Genomic DNA, 20,531 nt, shown 5'->3' on the forward strand with positions numbered 1-20,531 from the left:
GCCACCCTGACAAAATCTGCTTCCTCACTAACCCTCAGAGGACTTGCTCAGCCTCACCTACATGCCCAAGCCCACTCCAAGACTCACTTGTGGGTTCATGAAATGACCCTTGTGCCCAGAGAGCAGTGTGACGGGCCTGGAGGTGGGGTGGGCAACAGTGTCAGCTCTTCTAGGAAGGCTTTGGACTGCCTGGGCTGTGCTCCTCCCTTGCACTGAAGAGAGGGCCCCGAGGCGGTTGGCCCTGGCAGGACTGTGAGCCAGCAGTGCCGAGCACTCACCGGTCTCCACATCCTGCACGTAGAAGTGCAGGTCGTCAGTGATCTCGGTCACAAACACTGGCTTGTAGCTGGCTGATCGCTCCTTCTCCTCCAGCACAGGCGTCACCTCCTCCACGGGCTGCTCCTCATAGTGGGTCCAGACCTGCATGTTTGGTCAGCAGAAGTGAGCAAGGGACAGGGAAGTTAAGTCAAAAAGGACATAGGGAAAGGAGCTTTGGGCAAGTGGGGTCACACCACAGGGCACTTGAATCACACTGGGCCGAGCCCCTGGAGTCTGTCCACTGTGTCTGAGGGGAAGGGTGGGCTCTCTGAAGTTCTGTTCCAGTGGTTCTCAAATTCTAGCAAGCTTCTAGAAGCAACTAGGGAGCTTATTAAGACTGCAGGTCCCCAGGTGCCACCCAGGCCTACCAAACTAGAATCTGTTATAAGGGTTGCAGAGAAAGAAAAGCAAGAACAAAGCCCGGCTCCCAGGCGATTCTCGTGCACACCAGAGTATGAGGACCCGCTCAAATTGTCTGTCTTGGCTTTGGGCCCCCACTCTACCAGCTCTCGTATCTGGTTCCCCATGGCACTCTGCAGGGGTCTCTCTAAACTCTCCAGGCCCTCCTGGAGGCACTCCAGGGCCACTGGCACTCCTGAGGCACTCCACGTGACAGCCCTCCTCAGCAACTTTCCTTTTCTCCTCACCTCCAGCAGGTTGCTCTGACCTCAGCTTGGAAGCTGGGCCATCCCCTCTCCACTCTTCCCTCTCTCCCTTCCTTTTCTAAGCCCTGTGCTGTCAAGGCTGCAGCGACTCAGAAGCTGATTTGACGTGACAGTGCGTCAAGTCCAATCCTGCGGCCAGGAGATTATCCCAGTACGGAGGCCTCTCACAGCAGGGAGGGTGGTGGCTTTCTAGCTGCGCAGTGGGCAGAGGGTCGGGGAGTGCAGGGCACTGGACCTCACACAGGGTCCCACAGACACACACACACAGGACCAGGGGATAATACGAGTATTAGCCCAAAACACATGCCTGCTAGGTGCCAGGCACCATTCTAAATGTTCTACAAATATTAATTCATTTAATCCTCACAAAAACCCTCTGAATAGGTATTAACATTATTCCTGCTTTATAAATGGGGAAACTGAGATACACGGGCTTGCAGCTAGAAGTAGTGGAATTAGGATTCTAACACAGGCTGCCTGGCTCCACAGCCTTTCTGGGGGCATTTTGGCATTGACTGAGCATCCTGGAGAAAAAAAAGCAGCTCTGAACAGCGGGAAAAGCTGTAGTGGGAAGATGTGGCCTCTTGTCCCTCCTGCCACTTAACTTGCTGCTTGACTTTGGTGAGGCTACGTATCTTCTCTGGGTCTCCACTGCTTCCCTGGTAAAATTAGGGAGTTAGTTTGACCACACAATCATTAAGATTGTGCCTCTCAGCTGATATACAGATGCCTGGGTGGCCTCTGAAGGGCAGGAATGCTGGAACTATGGAACCACCTTGGGTTGCCCCCAGAGCCCACATGTCTGCCTTCAATGTGGCATGAGTGTGTGTCCTTCCACCAGAAGGGGTGGCGAGGGCCTGAGAACTGGAATGGGTGAAGACTTCCTGAGCCCACGGGAGGCTGCTGGAGAATGGCCAATACATCTCCCAAGTGCTCTGCCACCCTACAGAGAGCAGTGCCTTCTGAGGCTGCGCTGTAGGCCCCTGGTCTGGGGCTGGGCTCCAACCCAAATAGCTCCTGACCCCCTCTCACTTTCCAGGCTCCAGCCATCCCAACACCTGTCCCCATCATCACTATCATTCCCCTTATGACCAGCACCCAGAGGCCTCTGCACCCACTGCTGCTCCCAACACCCCCAGCCCTGGCTGGCCAGAGGAGGGAGGCAAACAGCAGGACTTTAACCCACAGCCTTGCCTCTCATCAGATCAGAGACTCTTGGCCTAATCCCTCAAGGGCTCACCTACCCATATGGGGAAGGGGGTCTCTAGCTTGCAGACTACCCTGTGAAAGGGGTTTGGGGACAGCCACACATGCTTCCAATTCCAAGGCCTATGTCCTGAGGAGGCTGAGGCTAAGTTCCCCGGGAAAAGTCTACTCTGCTAGTCAATCCTACCCACGTCTAGGCTCCCAGCTGCTCTTGGACCCTTGCAGCTAAGACTGATGGGCCTTGCACTGCCACTGAGAACACAACCTTAAAGGACCTGGAGCTGAGCCCTGCTACCCTCCCCGCCAGTCACCTTCCCGACACTGCAGAGTCTGCCACTGCCCCCTTCTCTTTGCCAGCACCCACCCCTCCAATCCCTCAATCTCTCTGTACTCCCTGTACTCTTCAGACACCAGCAGTGGGTCCTTCCCTCTTCCTGCCTTGCTCTTCCTTCTAGCTTCTTCCCTTCCCAGCACTTGGCTTGTTAAAGACTTAGGTCCCCAAGCTCATTCCCAAGTGGTCCCTAAGCGGCTCCCATCCTAAGCCCACCTGCTTCCCTTGGCTGTGGGGGAAGGTGGTCCTCAGCTGTGCTGAAACATTGGGAAGAGACTGACAGTGTGAGGGCAGAAATTGCTAATGACTCCTCACGTAAAAGTGCCTCAAGCAACGGTTTCCTCCTTAGGGAGAGGGGATGGAGCTTCCTCCCCTGGCAGGCGCAGGTAGGCAGCAATCCTGAGGTCATAAAAGCCGCAGGGATGACCCTTGGTCCTCCAGCATTGGGGCCAGTCCTGCAACAAGGTCCCTCAGCTCACTTGGCAGTTGTGGGGTGTGGGGGGGTGCACACTGCCACCTGAATTGAGAAGAGTGAGGTGTCTCCACACGAAGTGGCTGGTGCCTGAAGTTGCCAAGAAGCATGCAAATGGGTGACAGGGAGAGCTGCTGCTCAGACAAAGGAACTCTGTTTCTCAGAGAGGGCTGTCTCTCCTCCAGTCCTCTTCCCTATACTTCCTCCCTGGGGAGCCCCAGGTCCTTCTCCTGGCAGGAGATGGGGAACGTGGACTGGGGATGCACTGGCTGGAGTCTTTCCTTTCTAAATCCTATTTAATATTGCTGCTCACAAGGCTATTAAGGGTGGGGCTGGCATGGGGCCAGGGTGGCGGAGGCCTTTAAGCCCACAGCAGGAAGTCAAGCTCAATAAAAGCCAATCAATGGCCAATCTGGCCCTGTCCAGGGCCCTGCTGGGCATAACTGTGTGTGTGTGTAGTGGTGGGGGTGGATAGTCTAGGTGCCTGCCATCTGTGGCTCCTGCCTTGGTCCTTGGGTCTGCACAGGACCCCTGAGGGGGAAGTGGGGGTTCCCCTCCATTAGCCTCCTGCAGAGGAATGAGAGGGCCCTGCCAGCCTCTGCACAGAGGAGGGGTGTGCAGGGCATAGGGAGGCAGCCAAGTCCTCGAAGCTGAGAAGCCAGCATTGTCAGGTTCCCCCAAACGGACACACTCACAAATGCACGCCCACATAAGCACCATTCCAAAAGACTTCTGCATGCTTCTGGTCTCACAGAAGCTCTGAGCATTACCTCTCCTTGGCTAGCTAGCAGGCACAAACATTCATGTATCCTGATAGTAACATGACTTCTTGCCAGGTAAGGCAGCTGTCAGGGGGTCACAAGTGGGCAAGGTTGGGTACATCTTGGATACTCAGGCTACTGTCTCCCAGCTCTCATTTGAGTCCAGCCAGCTTTGAGGGCTGCTACAATACCCTGCCAATGCTGCTCCTGGGATCCAGTCCCACCAGGAGGAGGAAAGCCAGCCTATGTTCTTCAGGATACTCAAAGAGGACAGGGATTTACAGGAGAGGGACCCAGGAGGCAGGCAGACCTGAGAACTGAGTGTTGTGCGCTGCATTTTAATTGGACTGGAATAAAAACATGTGGCCTGCATAAGTCATCAATCACTGGTAATTACTCCTCAGCGTCATCAAGTGGCACCAGCAAAATGATGACTCGGGCTCTTTCAGACAAATCTATTGTGTAGCAAATAACGATCCCCAGTGCAGCGCCTGGCAAGGAACCCACCCCTCCATCTCAGGCAAGATTCTCCTCCTGGTCCTACCCGAGGTCCTTCTGGGGTCTCTACTCTCAGAGGGCCAAAGATTGTTCAACCTGCAGAGGCAGCTTCTAGGCACACTTGCTGAGTAGCCAGGAAGCAGGACAGGGGCTTTCATCAGAATCTGGGCCTTAGACTCCAGTGCTTGCTACACTGACCCCCAGCTGCTAGCTCTTCTGCGAGGGTTCAGCCCTTTAATCAGGAAGCCCCAGTGCTGCCTTGCCTCCATCTCCCTGCAGCAGGCAGAGGACACAGGGGTGGCAGTCTTAAGTTCAGCTGTCACAAGCAGGAAATCCAAGAGGAGGCCATGTGACTCCTTTACTATAGAGCTGAGGCTGCCTGCTTACCCATCATTCTGGAAGACAGGGTTTAATGTGAGCAGAAACTGCAACAAGTGAGGGTGGAAACCTCTGAGGCCTCATGGTGGCTATCTCCTCCAGGGCACGGACAGTCCCTATGACCTGTCCTAGCTTTTTGGACTGTTACAAGTAACATGATTAGCCCATCTTGTTCCAATGCAAGGTGCTGAATATTTCTGTACCCTACAGCTCTATGGTCACACGCTTGTGCTTGTGTAAGCAAGAAACCACAGACTGCTAGCTCCCAGCTTTTCTGTATAAATAAAAAATAGGCAAGTCTTCTTTTAAAGAAAAAGAAGGACCCCTCCTCAAGTAACCACACTTCCTGCCTTTATACCCAGGTGTGATAAAGGCGCTTACCCAAAGCTTGTTTAAAATTATGTCTGTATGAAAAGTTTTATATCTTGCTATGACTCGCATATTTTAGCTTCTGTAAGCCAGCTATGCTTGCTCTTGCAAAACATCCTGTGCGCCTTACAGGATGTCACTAGTTGCCAGCTCAAGGTTAAACATAAGCAACACCATTTTGTAAAAACATCTATTTCGGTCCATTTCAAGGATAATAGAGAGGGAGAAGGATGGTTAAAAAGTCCCTGCCAAGTGCTAACCGCAAAATTAGCTTATGTACACAAGGCTTGCTTCCACTGGCTAAACGCAAAACAGGCAATCATCCAATCGCGCCCAACTAAGCATAAAAACCGAAAGTAAATCAGGCTCGGGCCGCAGCTCGAATTGGCTGCTGTGGTCCCGGCTGCCGGAATAAATCTTTAAAACTCCTTCTGAGTGTGTCTCCTTTGAACTTCAGCTACAACAGGACCACTTCTCCTGCCACCACCAAACGGTCTAGTCACCTGTCCTAATGACAAGGGGACAGGAAGAAAAGATACAGTGAGATCCAGGAGGGCAGTCCATGGACCCAGTCCCTAGGGGAAAAAGAGAGGCCTTGAGTGGGTAGGTAGGTGTTCTGGGTTGGGAAGATGGTGCCTTTGGTGCCCTAAAGCCCCCCAACTCCTTTTGGCAGGTGTCTGGGCCTTGGCTCTGGGAAATGAATTTCGAGCCAGATGGCTGCCCCATGGGGAAGGAAATGTTTATTCCTGAACAAATTTATGGCTCAGCATGGCCGTCCCACGAAATCCTCCTCAAGCTCAAAGAAGCCCTGACAAATTGGTGGCTGGCTGATTTATCCCCATTATCAGGGCCAGGCTGTAAGTCAATGGCTGAGTGTGGGGGGTGCTGAGCCTGGCTCCCACCACCAAACCACTGGGTTCCTTAATCATCAATTGGTTTCCAAAAGCTGCTTTCCAACCTATCTCCCCTTGTCTCTTCAATGCAGTGTCTGCAGAGACTGATGAGCTGTAAATCTGCTGTCCTAACAGCTTTATGCATCTCCTGGGGCTGCTTCTCTGCAGGGTGATGTGAAGGAAATTTTGAAGTGGGCTGTGGCTGCCCAGTCCTCTGAGGGTGATAGGTCAGGGAGGGGGAAGGAGGGACACCCCAGGCTCCTCCTCACCAGGGGCTCCCCACATCATTTCTCCCACTGCTCCAAGGTCACCTTCTAGACAGCTTTCTGCTTCAGGCCCACCAGAGCAGGCCAAGGGATCACTGGTGATCTTCCAGGCTGGCAGCCAGGCCCACCTCCGGTCAGCAGCAGACTTATGGCTGAGGACACCTAAGCTGCAGTCTGCTCCTCCTTGGTGTGGGGTATGAGACTAACACCACCCTAGGCCACGTGGTAGGCAGGGGGCAGCAGAACCACTTCTGCTGGTTCCGTGGAGGCAGTGGTGTTAGTGTGGGGGGAGGACAAGGGCTGCCACACTCGTACCTTCTCTTTCTTCTGCTTGGCGGCCTCCTCAGCAGACAGCAGGGATTTGTAGTAGGAGCTGCGCTCAGCGGTGAAGTGAACCTTGGAGAGCGCATGTTCCACCAGCAGGACGGACAGGTTGGTGCCGTCGATGTGCAGCCAGCCAATGAAGTTGCCAGCCTTGTCCATGCTCTCCACCTCTACCTCCACCTGGGGACAGAGAGACAGGTGTCGGCTGTGGGCGTAGGCCTGGGGCTGTGTCTGCAGGGGAGGAGGGCAGTGCCAAGGGCTTGTGGGCCATGGGCAGCCACTGCGGGAAAAGGAGAAGAGCAGGAGCCTGCTGGAGCCCCCGTGCCACAAACTCCTTACTTCAGCTCTGTGAGGTGGGTCTCAGCTTTGTGGCCTCGCACACCCAGAACCATCCTTGATAGACATGTCACTGACAGTGCAACTTCAAAACACCCCTCTCTTTTCAGATCCCCTTCCCTTCCTTGTGGCAGAGAGCCACTGGGGTAACCTTGACTCTGCTTAGCTTAAGAGAGAGAGTATGTGAGTGTGAGTGTGAGTGTGTGTGTGTGTGTGTGTGTGTGTGAGAGAGAGAGAGAGAGAGAGAGAGAGAGAGAGAGAGAGAGAGAGATAAGAAGCAGCCCGAGCTCTGGGGACATCCCACACTTCTTTAGCATCCACACCCAGCTCTGCACTGGGAAGACAGGCAGGCCCATAGGGAGCAAGGTAATCCTTGGGGAGAAGGGAAACTGTGTTCTTCCTGGAAGAGCTGAATGAATGAATGTTTAACAAAGGTAATTAAAGTGGCTGCATCAAAACCAGAAGAGAGGAGGGGACAGGTGAGGCAGGAAGACGTAGGCAGTTAGGGGCAACCGCAGCAGAAGGCTACTCCTGAGAAGGAGCAACTGGAAAGGTATGGTCACTGCCATAAGCCCAGACCCTGGGGCCATGGGCTATGGCTGAGCCCCAGAGCCCTCAGGAAACCCCACAGGGCTCAAGGGCTCCTGGGTCTCCTCCACTGAGGGCCTCACCCCTAGGACCCAGGACCCAGGACCCAGCCCTTCCTCTGCTCCTGCCAGAGGGCAGCCTCAGGGTTGTGGCCTTGGTGGCTGATCTGTTCCCATCTCATGAAGGCAATGGCCCAGGATAAATTCCTTCTTTGATTCTCTCCTGACCTCTTTCTTCCCCTGCTAACGGGGCTTATAAAAGCTCTTGCTGCCAAATGTAAAAACTTGTATTAATTTGAATGGCTTCAAGCTCGATTAAGCAATAAAATGAATGTCTAAATACCTGGGAATTCTCGAAGCCTGGGCTGGAGCCAGTGGCAGAGGGTTAGAGGGGATGAGGGTGGGGAGATGCCAGACAACACAACTCCCCAGTAGGAAACAGAGGTGGCTTGGGTGTGCAGAGAGAAAGAAGGCAGCAGGGAGGAAAAGAAGGGGTAGTACCATGATCTACACTCATTCTTGAGCACCCTCTTCCTACTTGAGGCTTACAGTTAATCTTTCAAGTGGAAATGCAAGCTCAGCCATGCCTGAAGTTGGGGTGTGGTACAGTAGGGGGTACACAGAGTCTACTAGGGTTAGAGAAAAAGATACTATATAAATCCAGTCCAACTTGTTGATTTTGTAGGTAGGGAAACTGAGGTATGGAGAAAGGAAGTGTAGCCAGTAAGGGACTGAGCTGAGAGCAGAATCCAGTTTTCCCTGCTGCTCTCGCTACACTGCCTCCTAATAGAAAAGACCCTCCCTCACACCCTGCTCCTTTTCCATAGCTGTCTGTTTCAGGAGCAGTCCTGCCTTCTGCCAGCCACACCTCTGAGCCCCATCCTCACTTCCTACTGGGGCAATGCCAGCTCCCTCCACCACCGAGGCCTGTGGGACCTTGCAGCTCACTGGGTAGAGCCTGGGTGCGAGTGCTGGGATACTGGCTTCTCCCTGCCTCTCTGCTATGCTGGCCCAATCCAAAGCCTCCACCACATACTGCTGAGGGGCAGAAGTGGGAAGAACCAGCAGCTAGGGCCTGTAGATGTTCACACAGGATTCTCTTTTCTCTAATTCTAACAATTAACTTATGGGAGGCCCTGCCTTTTTGGGAAGAAGGGCAGGTGGGCAAAACAGTGCTCGGATTATAATACCTCTGAACCACCTTGCAAACATCCAGAGTGCTGGAGCACAGTGGAAGCTCGGCCACAGGAAGACTGTGTGTGCACCTACGGAGGGAGGGCTGGGCATGGGGAAGAGGCTGCCAGGCCTTAGTGGTCGAACAAGAACTGTGATGGGCAAAATGATACATGGGAAGGTGATCTCCTTATCTGTCTTAATTTGCCAAGCTTATCAAACAAGCTGAGACTGAGAAGCTGCAGGTCCCAGAGGAATCTGGGGAAGAGCAGGAAGATGAGGCTGCTTGTGCTGGGTTTGGGGATTCATGAGACCCAGGCCAGGTCAAAAGCAAACAAGGCTAGTACAGTTCCCAGCCAACACTGAGCCCAGGCCCACACCAGTTATCTCATTCCCTAAGATTTCGTTTTCCAGTTTTAGTAGTCAAGTGTCGTCCTTTCCCTAAAACAGAGGATGGCTGCACTGCTTGGACACAAGGCCTCCCTCCAGGCATAGCAGGCCCCTGGGCAGCTGGTAAAGTGTGACTTTTTGCACCAGGTTGCTGGGATTGATGCAAGAACCTCAGAGACAGGTTGTAGAGGCAACCAGGCAGCACAACCCCTCTCATTCTGTAAGGTGCCCACTCTCAGACCTCACTCCACATGGTAAACCCCAAATTCATACCCCAGCTTTCTGAGGCCACAATCCAGATGCTTGCCTCTTTCTAGGGCTCACATTAGCAAGAACCCAGAGACTAGCAGGCACACCCAGGGCCAACACTGCCAGGGAGCAGCCAGGCTCTCCACAGCAGGTGGGCACCGACTTCACACTTAACCAGCCTCTCTCCATCTGCAATCAATATGTTAACATAGGCTTGACACGTCCCTGGGCCTAGCCAGCCACAGAGGAAAGAAATCTCTGGCTTTGGGCACTGTGGTGCCACCAAATCCAACTTGGGTTATAGAGGGAGATACAGCTGTCGCCTGTGGGGCTCTGTTCTCCTTTTACTATAGCTGCCACAGCCACAGTAATTTCTCAATCAAACAAAGGCACTCAGGGGCAGGTAGGCTGTGCTACTGTTCCTGCTGGCTCCCAAGTCTCTCCCAAACCCCATGCTGCGTCTACACTTCTGGACACACCTCAGCCTGGATGGGCACAAGAAATTCGGTGCGACTCTTCTCTAGCTCTGGATGGGGGCTGCAAGCAGATGGTTAAGCTAGGAGCTCCCAGGTTGGTATGTGTGCTCCTCCTCCTTCATGTTTCTCTTTTATACTGACTGCCAGGACTTTGTGACCTCACTATGTATATAACACTACGTGATTCCACATCTGTACAAGATCCACTTCTCTGCTCAACTCCAAGACTCAAATTTCTGTGACATTTTCCCTTAATTAAAAAATATATACATACACAGAGATATACAAAGATACAGCCCATTGTTGTTATGTGTGGTACTTATGTTCCATGAAGTGACCACAAACACTGAATTAGTAAATACTGTACTATTGTTCCTAGGAGAAATAAATGGTTTGGGTTCCCGTGAGCCTCTGGTCACAATATTTTCATCAACTGATCAATATATAACCTTGTTCTACATATGTCTCTGTTTAAAGACACCTTAATACATGAGGTACCTCAAGAAGAGGAAAAACAGAATTAAAAGATAATACAAATCTTCCACGAACTTTTTGAAATATGCTCATATATTGTTGATTCATTAAGACTGATCTCATGGCCAAGAGCATGAAAACTCATTCCTGAATGAAGCTTTTCTAATACACATTTTTTTTCACAGGAAACATCCTGGCGTTCTAGAGCTTGGGAACACTACACAGTGCTCCAGCACTATGCTTGGGGACTGTTTCGAACTGTGAGATCACCAAGGAAAAGCACAAAGAATACAAGAAACATGGTACTAAATAGACTGTGAAAAGGACACTTGTTTACATTATGAGAGCTGAAACAGAAGACAGAGTGTTCCCTTGTTCAACCTAAGATTGAACAAGGCGACAAGCTTTAAGTTCAAATTTAAGCTCACCAGGTGACTCAAATTTTCTGCTGTTCTGTACATGTTCATAAACAATTGCAAAAGCACGAGTATTGACTGGGGGTTACAAACAAATCTTGGTGAGGAGGTGATTATGCAAATATATAATCTGCAAATGAGGATTCTCTACATAGAGTTAGAGAGAGCTATTTCCCACAAGCGGCCTCAAACTGAAGACAGGAGGTAGGAGAGGCTCATTCCTGTCAAACATACCAGAAACCTCTTCTTGTCAATTGGCTGTTGCTAGCATTAAGTGAGATAACACTGATGGAGTGTTGTGTAAAGAGTTCTATCTATAATATAGCTACTTATCTCTTCTGCATCTTGGAGTGTTTCAGGAAGTGTTCTGGACTCAATAGCTTCTGTGGGAGGCCTCCTCCAATGGCAGGTGACATCAGGGAGTTCAGGCCTTGGGTGACCACCATGGGCTGCCAGAAGGGCTGAGAATGGGCTTCGTATGTGTATGAGCATTTGGTGTGTATGCACGTGGGTGGATATGGCCTTGAGGGGACCACAGAGTATGTGTATGCATGTACACAAGTGAAGTCAGCAAGGGACAGACAGTGGCTCTTCTTTTTATTCCCCTCTGCTTTTGGCACATGCTAAAGCTGAGACCTAGGAAGACACATCGCTCTGGGGGTGGGGAGGACCTCCTGAGAGACTATGAGATGGGGTGGGTGGTGCCACACTAAGACAGAAGTGGGCAGCCTAGGTGCCTGAAGGCCAGCTGTGATCCTCAGGTGTTGAAGGACACTGTGGTGCTGCTGGTCTGCTAGCATCTCCTGCTCTCTGCTTTTGATGCTGGCAGTGTGGATGTGGATTTTGTGGTTGCTGAACACCTGCACTACACTAGTCCTCATGAGCTGAGTTCTTCCCAGCTTCAATGGCACCTTCTCTGTGAAGGCCCCTAATCCCCACCTACAGCGAGTCACCCTCTGAATGCCTAGGGGCTCTCTCCCTTTGGCATGCAGGGGGCAGTGTACAGCATGGAGGTTAAGGGTGTGGACTCTGAGTTCAAATCTACCTACCACCTGCAGGAACTCTGGAGAGTGACTTAACTTCTCTGTGCCTCTGTCTACTCTGCTGTGAAACTGGGATTGCTACAGTACCTATCTCAAAGGATTTGCTACGATGATTAAATGAGCTAATATAAATGTTAAGCATTTAGAAGAGTGCTTGGCATGTAATTGCTTCATCATGATCATCATCATCAATTAATTAGGGGCAGTTCTTTCATTTCCAAATGTCTCCATTTTCCAACTAAACTGTCAGTTCCATGGGGAGGTTGGGGGTTGGGGGGAAAGCTTGTTCTGTTTTCTGAGTCATCTCCAGAGCTGGGCAATCCGGGGGTAGAAAGAGCATGGATTTGGAGTCAAATAGACTGGAGTCCAACTCCTAGCTCTGCTGTGAATTTTTGGGCAGGTCACAATGACCTATTTCCTTAACTGTAGAATGAGGAAAGGGTCCTCTGCATTCAATGGGATAATGTAACTGCTTCCTCTTCTCTCGACAAATGTCAGCAGCTCACTGGCTGCTCCTGCATCTCTGTGATGGTTACATCCAGCAGCTGTCCTGAAATGACCAATCCCTGCTTAATGAGCCCCTTCATCCCCCCCCCACCAAAAAGCTTTGGGCTTCTTACACCCTGGGGTCCTCACACAAAACACAAGAATGGAAGTAAGGCAAGTGGGGGTTGACAGAAAGAGCTCAGGTGTATGACTGTCCCCAAGCCCACTGTGAACTGACAGATGACTTTCTGCTCGGTGTCTGATCAGAGTGGGGGGGTCTTTCCTCACCACAGGGCCAAAGGGGTGGGTGCGGCCAGCCAGCCACAGCCAGTGGGAAAGTGGCTAGTCACGCTGGACATGGCCGTCTGTGGGCCCTGCTGCCTCACAGTGGGACACGTCCTCCTGCTCCCAAGCACATTAATGTGCCACTAATGAAATTGTTCTGGCTTATTTACCAAATTAATACAAATGGCACAGGCTGTTAATTTGCATGTCTCCTAATTACTGAGGAAGAGCTCCCCACGCCCAGGCAATACACACACCTCAGTGCCCACCCAGCCGGGCTGTAGACTCACCCTTCCCAGAGGAGGGTGGGTGAAGAAGGGGAGAAGTGGGAGGAGGAAAGAAGAGAACTGGAGCAACCCCCAACCCCATGGCTGGGAGCAAAGAGGGAGGAAGGTGGTGGCTGGGAATCTGTCTCATTTCCTATAGCCCCTTTCAAAGCACCCTCAGTGCTGTGGCCTACAGAAATACGTACTCAGTCCCTGTCTCCACCCCCAAATTGCTCCCCTTCTCCCCCTTGTTTGGAGTCTGTCCAGCTCCTTAAAACAGGAACTACTTCAATCCCACAGGCAGTGGGGACTGAGTCATTCTCTAAGCAGTGAGGCGCATTCTCTGCCTGGGTGTCATGCAGGGGAGGCACTAGGGCTCTGCTGTGGGGTGCATGGAGGAAGGCAGAGTGGAAGCCAGGCAAGGGCTGATGGTTTTAGAAATGTTAACATGCTCTCTCAACTTCTCCTGGCCCTCCCCACCCGATTAGCCTTCAGATTCTGAAATCTTTGGGAGATTATTTAAGAGCTCAGCTATCAAACCACAGAGGAAATTCTGACTACCCTGGGGGTTCATTTGGGGTGTCTGTCCTAAATTTCCTGGTCCAGAAGCCAAGCTGGATGGCTGGTGGCTCTAAGTAAGGGGTGATGCTGGAGACATAGATCCCCCTCCTGAAGCTTTCTCCGGGTCACGGTGAAATGAGGGTGAGGGAAAAGAGAGCTGGAGGCTGCCTCCACTGAAGGCTAGCTTAAATAAGGCAGCCAGGGGCACTGAGGGCAAAAGAATTAAAAAATGTAGAATAGGAAAGAAAGTGGGGGATGCATTTTCCATGTGATGCCTCAGGGCAGCCAAAGGAGATATTCTGCACAGGGGATTTACCAGCAGTGGCGGAGGGCAGGGAGACCCCACAGGAAAACGAGCCTTTCCCTTTCTATCTGCCAGGAGCAAAGAGGAGAGATGCTATTTTCCCCAAGTGCACTGGCTTTGCACTATGCACAGTGCCTGAGGCAGCATAGGAAATTACTGATCCTCAGCCAGGACCAGGGTTGGGAGGCCAGGAAAACAGCCCTTGGGGGGAGGGGGTGTGCTTCCTCCCTAAGGGAGGTGGCCGCCTCAGGCAGGCAGGCCTATGCTGGTAGGGAAGAGCAGCAGCACAGGACACCCCCGCTCTGGGGCATCTGGAAAGGAAAACTTCCTGCACAAAGTGGGTGCTGGCTGCAAGTTCCTCCAGATGGCAGGGCAGAAGTGCTCAGGGTCACCCGGGGGAGGTGATCTCAGAGGCCCCAGTGACAGGCTTCAGAGGCAGAAGTCCCCATGATTTCCACATGCTGGCTGGCCATATTTCTGTGTTAAATGCTCCCAAAGCCATCAGCAACTAGCACAGCAAGAGGCCTGGATGCGGAGAAAGCATTGAGGAGCAAATAAAAGACTTCGACTGAATTGAGATCCAGGTACCAAGCTTACTTCTTAAGGGCTGGGCATGTCACACCCTCCTTTGGGCTCAGTTTCATCTGTAAAATGAGAGCTGAACCAAGTTTCTAAGGTTCTCCCTGCTCTGAATTTTCTGAGGTTAGAGGTGGGGCGAGGGACAGCTGGTGGTGTACCAGGAGTGGGAGACTGTGGCTGGGAGCTGACGAGGGAGGAGGAAAGTGATGAGTCACAGGAGAGAAGGGCAAGTGGGAAGCCCCGATCTCAAGTCCCGTAAGGAGAATTTACAGAGGGGAAGGCAAGAAAGGGAGAGAGAGGAACCAAATAGTAACACGGGGTCGGTCCGAGGCACTCCAGCCTCTTCCCCTGCGCACCCTGCCCACAGCTGTCTGTGGCAAAGTGAGTAGGCATCCAGAGCAACCAGAGCGCAGAAGGCCTCTCCTGCCATGCACAGGCAGCCACGCCACCACAGCCAGACCTGTGAACTTGAGGAGACACGTCACTTAATATAGCAGCAGTTTAACACGGCCAACTCATCCTCTCCACTGCTGGCCACACACAGTCAAACCGACTTCTTTCAGAGACGATGAACATTAACACAGAGCAATTAATAATGCAATGCTCCAGGAGCCGAGAGGCAGTGCCTGTGAGATGCCTCCTGGGTCTCATTACTGTCAGCCCTGGTGGGGAGTGGGCAGGCTAGCGGCAGGAAGCAGTACAAATCTTCCATGCGCTACTGGAGCAGTGTGGCTCTGATCCCCACCAGCGCCTCTGCTCTTAATCCCCCATCACCTCCAGACCAGATGACTCTTTCAAGCCCAACCCACAGAGCGGAATGCTTTTCCGGAAAACCTCTTCTGACACCCGAGCACTGGCCCAAGCCAGAACCCTAGGAATGCCTGGAAGTCAGGCCTGGTTGGCACACTGGCAAGAGGGGCCAAGAAGCTCCTGGAAATATAGGGAAGGCCTGGGCAGTGAGCAAGACGGCTAGAAGCTCTGGGCGGTTTTCTCTCTCCTTGAATGCCTTTTCCCTACCTCGGGGATGAGAGGTGGGATGATAGTAGGGGGTAGGAGGGCAGCTTCTGGTCCTGCCTGAGGCAGAGAGGCAGCAACAGAGGCGATCGGCATCACATAAGTCTGCCGGGAAATGCAAACCCGCTGACTTCAGGCCTTTGCAAGCGGTAACACAGTTTACAAACTGACGCAATCTGTTCCTTTGGTGCAGACAATAAGGAAAGCAGGCTGTTCATCTTCCTAAGGAAAACCCCGGGCTAGAGGCTGGAGGGAGATTTAACTCTCTTCCCTGTGGTTTTTGCAGGAAATGTGGCCCAATGGGGGGCCCTTGTTCTGCCCCTAGGGCACTACTGTTGGGAGTCCTTTCCCAAAGGTTTCCTGAGTCTCAAGCAGGCTTTGGAACACCTTCTGCAAGCAGGCACACCTGAACGGCCCAGCTCCTCCTCACACTCCTTGGCTGTTATGGAGAAGAGCAGTTCTAGCCAAAAAGAAGAGCGAAGATGGCTTTCCATCAGGTGCCTGCGGAGTCAGCCACAGTGGCGATCTCCTGAGCCCAGACAGAGTACCGTTTGGCTTCAGGGCTGTATGTGAGCCCTGAAGGGATGAAGCTGGGGGTGAAAAGACAACTGGCCTCTTTTGTCAGGGAGAATCAGTGTGTGTATGACCTATGCAGTAACCACACGAGGTTACTAAATCTCTGACCTCGTCTGAAAGCAACCAAATGTTCTCCAATTGGGTCAAGTTCAAATGCCAGTTCCCTTTTGCTTGTTTAACTGACCCTATGCCTGTTCCTGTATAACTGACCCCAGGCCTGCTCTGGAGACCAGTGCACTCTGCCCTGTGCACTCTGCCTTGCTGACCTCAACCCTCTGGCTCTTTACCTGAACCAATGTGGGTTCTATGGGTTTTTAACTTTTGCCATTTAAAAGCACTTAGGTGGCATGTGTGATTACTTCTTTCCCTTCCATCTATCTTGGAGAAAAAAAAAATTAATCTGGCTCTAGGTCACATGTTCATCTGCTTCCCCAGTTCTATCAGTTGTCTTCTCTCATCACCTTTCCAATTTCCTTTTCCACCAGCATCAACTTCTTCACCTCCAAACATCTTGCCCATCTCAGAAAACCTTGCTGTGACCTCACATCCCATTAAGCCCACCTCCTTACCCAAAGAGCATTCGGCACTTGCCCAGCCCCTTTTCATTTCACTCCTCCATCCAGTGCAGCTGCTTCCCACATAGTACTTCAAAGGTCATCAAGACTTCTTAATTGCCACTTTAATAATTTCTTCTGATTTCATCATTTTTGACCTTTCAAATGATCTGGCAAAGATAAGCTCCTCCTATCCTATTTGAAACTTTCTTTTTTTAGGTCTCTGTAATTCCCACTCTTGCCTTTTTCTCCTTGCTCTTTCTTACTCTCAGTTGTGAATTCCTCCTCAACAACATGGACCTTGAATAACATTTCCCAAGGGCCATTTTAAGCTGTAGACAGTCCCCGTATCCCACCACTCTGAGTTACAGGACACCACAACTTCTGCCACCAGTCCAGACCTCTCTTCACAACTCACCTCCGCCTGGTAAATCTCAAATATAATGAGTCCAGTCCTGAATCTCTTGCCTTCACTGTGAAACTTGCTCTTCCACCTGCACTTCATATCCCAGGTGGTAGCATGAGAAGCACAGGAAAGTCCTGGGATCCTCCAGCTCATACTGATTCTACTTCAGGAATGCCCCTCGGACTCCTCCCCTCTTCTTTATCTTACTGCCACTCCCCAAGTTCAGGTCCTATCTTTGGGTAATTGTCCCTGCCATCAGACTTGCCTCTTTCTAACAGCCCCTCCACAATCCTGTAGTGTGGCTTATCATAGGCAGTGAAGCACAATGGTTAGAGGCAGGCTCTGGAGCCAGAATACCTGGTTCAAATCTTACTCTACTACTTACTAGCTGTGTGACCTTGAGCAAGTTATTTAACCTCCTAGATTTAGGTTAACCTATTTGTTAAATGGACATAATAATGAATGGCACCTATGTCAAAGGGCTTTGGTGAAGAGTAAAAGAACTGAGTCAGGTTAAACACTTAAGAAGAGTCTGGTATATATTAAGTGCTCAGTAAATGTTACTTTCCAAAAACATTCAAATCAGATCATTTCACTGTTCTGCTGAAATCCTTTCCTTGTTTTTTGCTAAAGTTCAAATTCTTCTGCACAAAAGAACATGAGATCCTCAGAACTGGGCTCTTCCTGGTCTCCATAGCTGCCACTCTGGGCCCTCACTGTTCTGTTCTATTCATGCCACACAACCACTGGCTCCACACACGTGCTGCACTGTTCTGGGCCGTGGCACATGCTCTTCCTTTGGCTGGAATGCTCTTTCCTACTACTTCACCTGCATACTCCTACCCAACCCACCTGTTAAGATTCTGCACAAATGGGATTTCACTTGAACTATTCTATTATTTACTTAGGTAGGGCTTTTTCCCACAGCAATTTTTTAAAATCACTATTATGGTATTAAAATGGACATTTACTAATGGCACCTGGTGAGCATTCAATAAATAGATGATGAAGGGTAAAAGATCCTAGCTTCTTCAGATCACCAGCAGAGAACAAAGAGAAGGAAAGTTCCCGGGACAGAATATTGCCTTTGGGCAAACTGACTAGAGAAGGCCTGTTCCGAGAAGCCCTCTGCGGTGAGAGGGCTGTCCCACAGTTGACCCTGCCACCCCAGGCCTGCTTGTCGGAGCCCAGTGGGGCAGAAATTGGCTTCAGTCAGTGCAGCAAGCACTGATGACTCAGAAGCAGCCCAGACATCATGAGCAGAAGGGGCTGCTTTGCACTTGGCTTTGCTTGTATGGAATATATCTGGAGCAAGGATGGATTCCTCTATTTATCCATGCATAAGTGCCGGCAGCAGCTGTGTATGCCTCCCTCTGGTCTCCTACACACCCACCACACCCTGGCCACCAATCCCTCAGCAAGGAAGGGGTGAAGAATAACAGCAAGCATGAGACAACTAAAGGAAGAGCTGTGAGGATAGAACAGGAGCTAACAAGATTGAGCAGAGGCTGGGGTTAGGTCAGAGATGCCATGAAGCCTGGACCCCTGGATCTCAGGCCACCATTTAGTGTGGAATCCTCCAAGCAAGGGGTTAGTTGGTGCTGGTCAGGCTACAGGCCCTCTAGGAGAACATGGAAACCTTGGAGGAAAAGCAATCGCTGTTGGTTTTGGAGGAACTGGGGGCTTAGATTGGAAAGCCAACCGACCCTGCAGTCAGTCACTTCAGAGGTCTGAAAACTGGGCTTTGGCCATGGAAGCCACTTCAAACATGTGAGGACAGGGCGGGAGTATCCTATGCAGGGGGAAAAGGGCCATGGGGCTCTTCTCATTTAGTTATTAATTTATCCTTCTCCTCTTTTAGCATCACCTGATTTCTTGGCAAAAAGGACACAGACACCAATTCCTCTTGTAGGCCAGAAAAAGGCACCAGAGAGAAAAATATAAACAGACAAAAATTCTATACTTGTAGCTAGGGACAGGCAATTTACTTGTTTCATTACACTGAAGATAAGAAATGGCAAATGGTTTCAACACAAACACACGGAATGCCGAACCCTTCCTGACTAAAGTCAGATCAGCTGCATGGAAGGTACAGCTGATGGCACTGAGAGGGTGCAGCACTGAGAGGGTGTCACTGTGCCTCTGCCCCTTCCTCTTTCCTCTCTTCCTCATGCCTTCCTTATCATCAGGCTGACTAAGAAGGTTCCATCCCCTCTGTAGCTATACCCCTGCCCCTGTACTCACCCCTATTCTTCCTGGAATCTATCCCGCTCCATGTGCCAAGCAGGGGGCCTGGCGCAGGCCCGCTTTCCTCGCCATGCTGTGCACCATGTATGCTGCCCACGACTGCCCAGGGCAATCACCCTTTCCTGGTTTGCATAAAAGCATTATTGCAGGCTGGTAGCAGTCCTGTTATCCTACACCCCTGGACAGGACACAGAGAAAGAGTCCTGGCCTCTCCTCTCACCCAACTAAGGAGCTGCTCTTAGGCTCAGTAGAGAGATCTGGCCATTTGGGGGAACTCTGCCCATGTCTGATGCACATTCTCAAACTGTTTCAAACCTATTCTAACATAGACAGGAAAATGAAACATCCTTTAAGATGATGCTGAACCCAAGACTGGTCTTTGAACTCAAGCAGCGCCAATGCTAGAGGGCTGTTCTGCATTCACCCTCTTGTGCACAGGACAACCGGATTCTTGCTATGTCTGACATGGAGGGCCTGGGATCTCTGTGGCCTCTCAGTAATGAAAAGAAAAGCCTGTGGGGAAAAACCACTCATTATAAGGTTTGAGCATGTACACATGAGATTAGGATAAATGCAGCATGCCAGAGGCCAGATCAGCCTGGTTAGTGACCCTGGCCCCTGCCCTCTTCTGTGTGCTGAGGTTGGGCTTCCTCACTACTGATGTTTTATCACTAATGACAATTAAAATATGGCATCGCTTACACTCTCAGAGTGGAGCTCTACCATGGCATAAACCCTCCCAAACTCCTAGTGCAGGGCTGGAGTTTGCACCTGGAGACTTCTGGGTTACAATCAGTAGCCTGGCTCCACCGGGTGCCCCTCTTCATTCTGCAGAGGCCCCAGCAGCCCTTGCCCAGAGAAAGGCTAAGAGCAAGAGCATGGGCCAGCCTGGGTGTTTTGACCTCAGTGCTTCTCCACGCTGGGACTACATTCCTTCTTCCTCCACTTTACCTACTGCCCATGGCAGAGGCTCTTGATGCTCTTTTGGGCCTTGTGATCAGCACCTGAAATTTCTCAAAGCCACTGCAGTGAGATCAGAGGCAAGATAGGGAGAAATATTAATGACAGGAAAGAACAGTATGCAGCATGGGTCAGCAGCTTGGTTGTGATGTGACTCTCTGCCTGTCTTCTTGACAGAAGCCAGGGTCCCATTAATCTCCATTATTTCTCTCTCTCTCATCTCAACCAAATGCCCCCAACACAACTCAGCATAACGAGGTCCTAGCAGCCAGCAAACGGCCCCTCGACCCTACTATTTGCCCAGGCTGATTTTGCTGTGTTCTCAGGCAGGAAGTGGTATCCTGCATTCCCTCAAATGGGCCGGGGTGGCCTCATTTGCCCTGCCCCACCTCCCTATTTTGTTGTGCTAAGTGGATTGCCACTGATACCCGCTCTCCCCTCCACATGGGTAGCACTACCACCAAGCTAGGCATATTCTGAAATGAAGAGAGGAAATGAAGATGCTCCATATTGCTGGCTAAAATTTCTCAGAAGTCACCACTAAGTTTAAAAAGAGAATCCCTTTGACTCTGGAGGAAGAACAGTGACCTGACCCTTGCATAAGCCTAGCTGCCTCTTCTGATAGAGGACACTTGGATGCAGCTACTGTTGTCAATGTAGCCTCTCCC

At 51.2% G+C, this 20,531-nt stretch overlaps 1 protein-coding gene across 1 annotated transcript in view; it reads right to left on the reverse strand.

The window, feature by feature from the left end:
• SND1 (staphylococcal nuclease and tudor domain containing 1) overlaps nt 1-20,531 on the reverse strand; it is a 422,567-nt gene that overhangs the window by 9,866 nt on the left and 392,170 nt on the right. Inside the window, exons 17-18 of the mRNA XM_063099206.1 lie at nt 6,473-6,661; nt 279-420 (exon numbers count right to left, since the gene is read on the reverse strand). Of these exons, the coding sequence (XP_062955276.1) occupies nt 279-420; nt 6,473-6,661 (331 nt within the window). The remainder of the gene's footprint in view (nt 1-278; nt 421-6,472; nt 6,662-20,531) is intronic.

The sequence above is a fragment of the Cynocephalus volans genome, chromosome 6 (assembly GCF_027409185.1).
Source record: "Cynocephalus volans isolate mCynVol1 chromosome 6, mCynVol1.pri, whole genome shotgun sequence".
NCBI classification, from domain to species: Eukaryota; Metazoa; Chordata; class Mammalia; order Dermoptera; family Cynocephalidae; genus Cynocephalus; species Cynocephalus volans.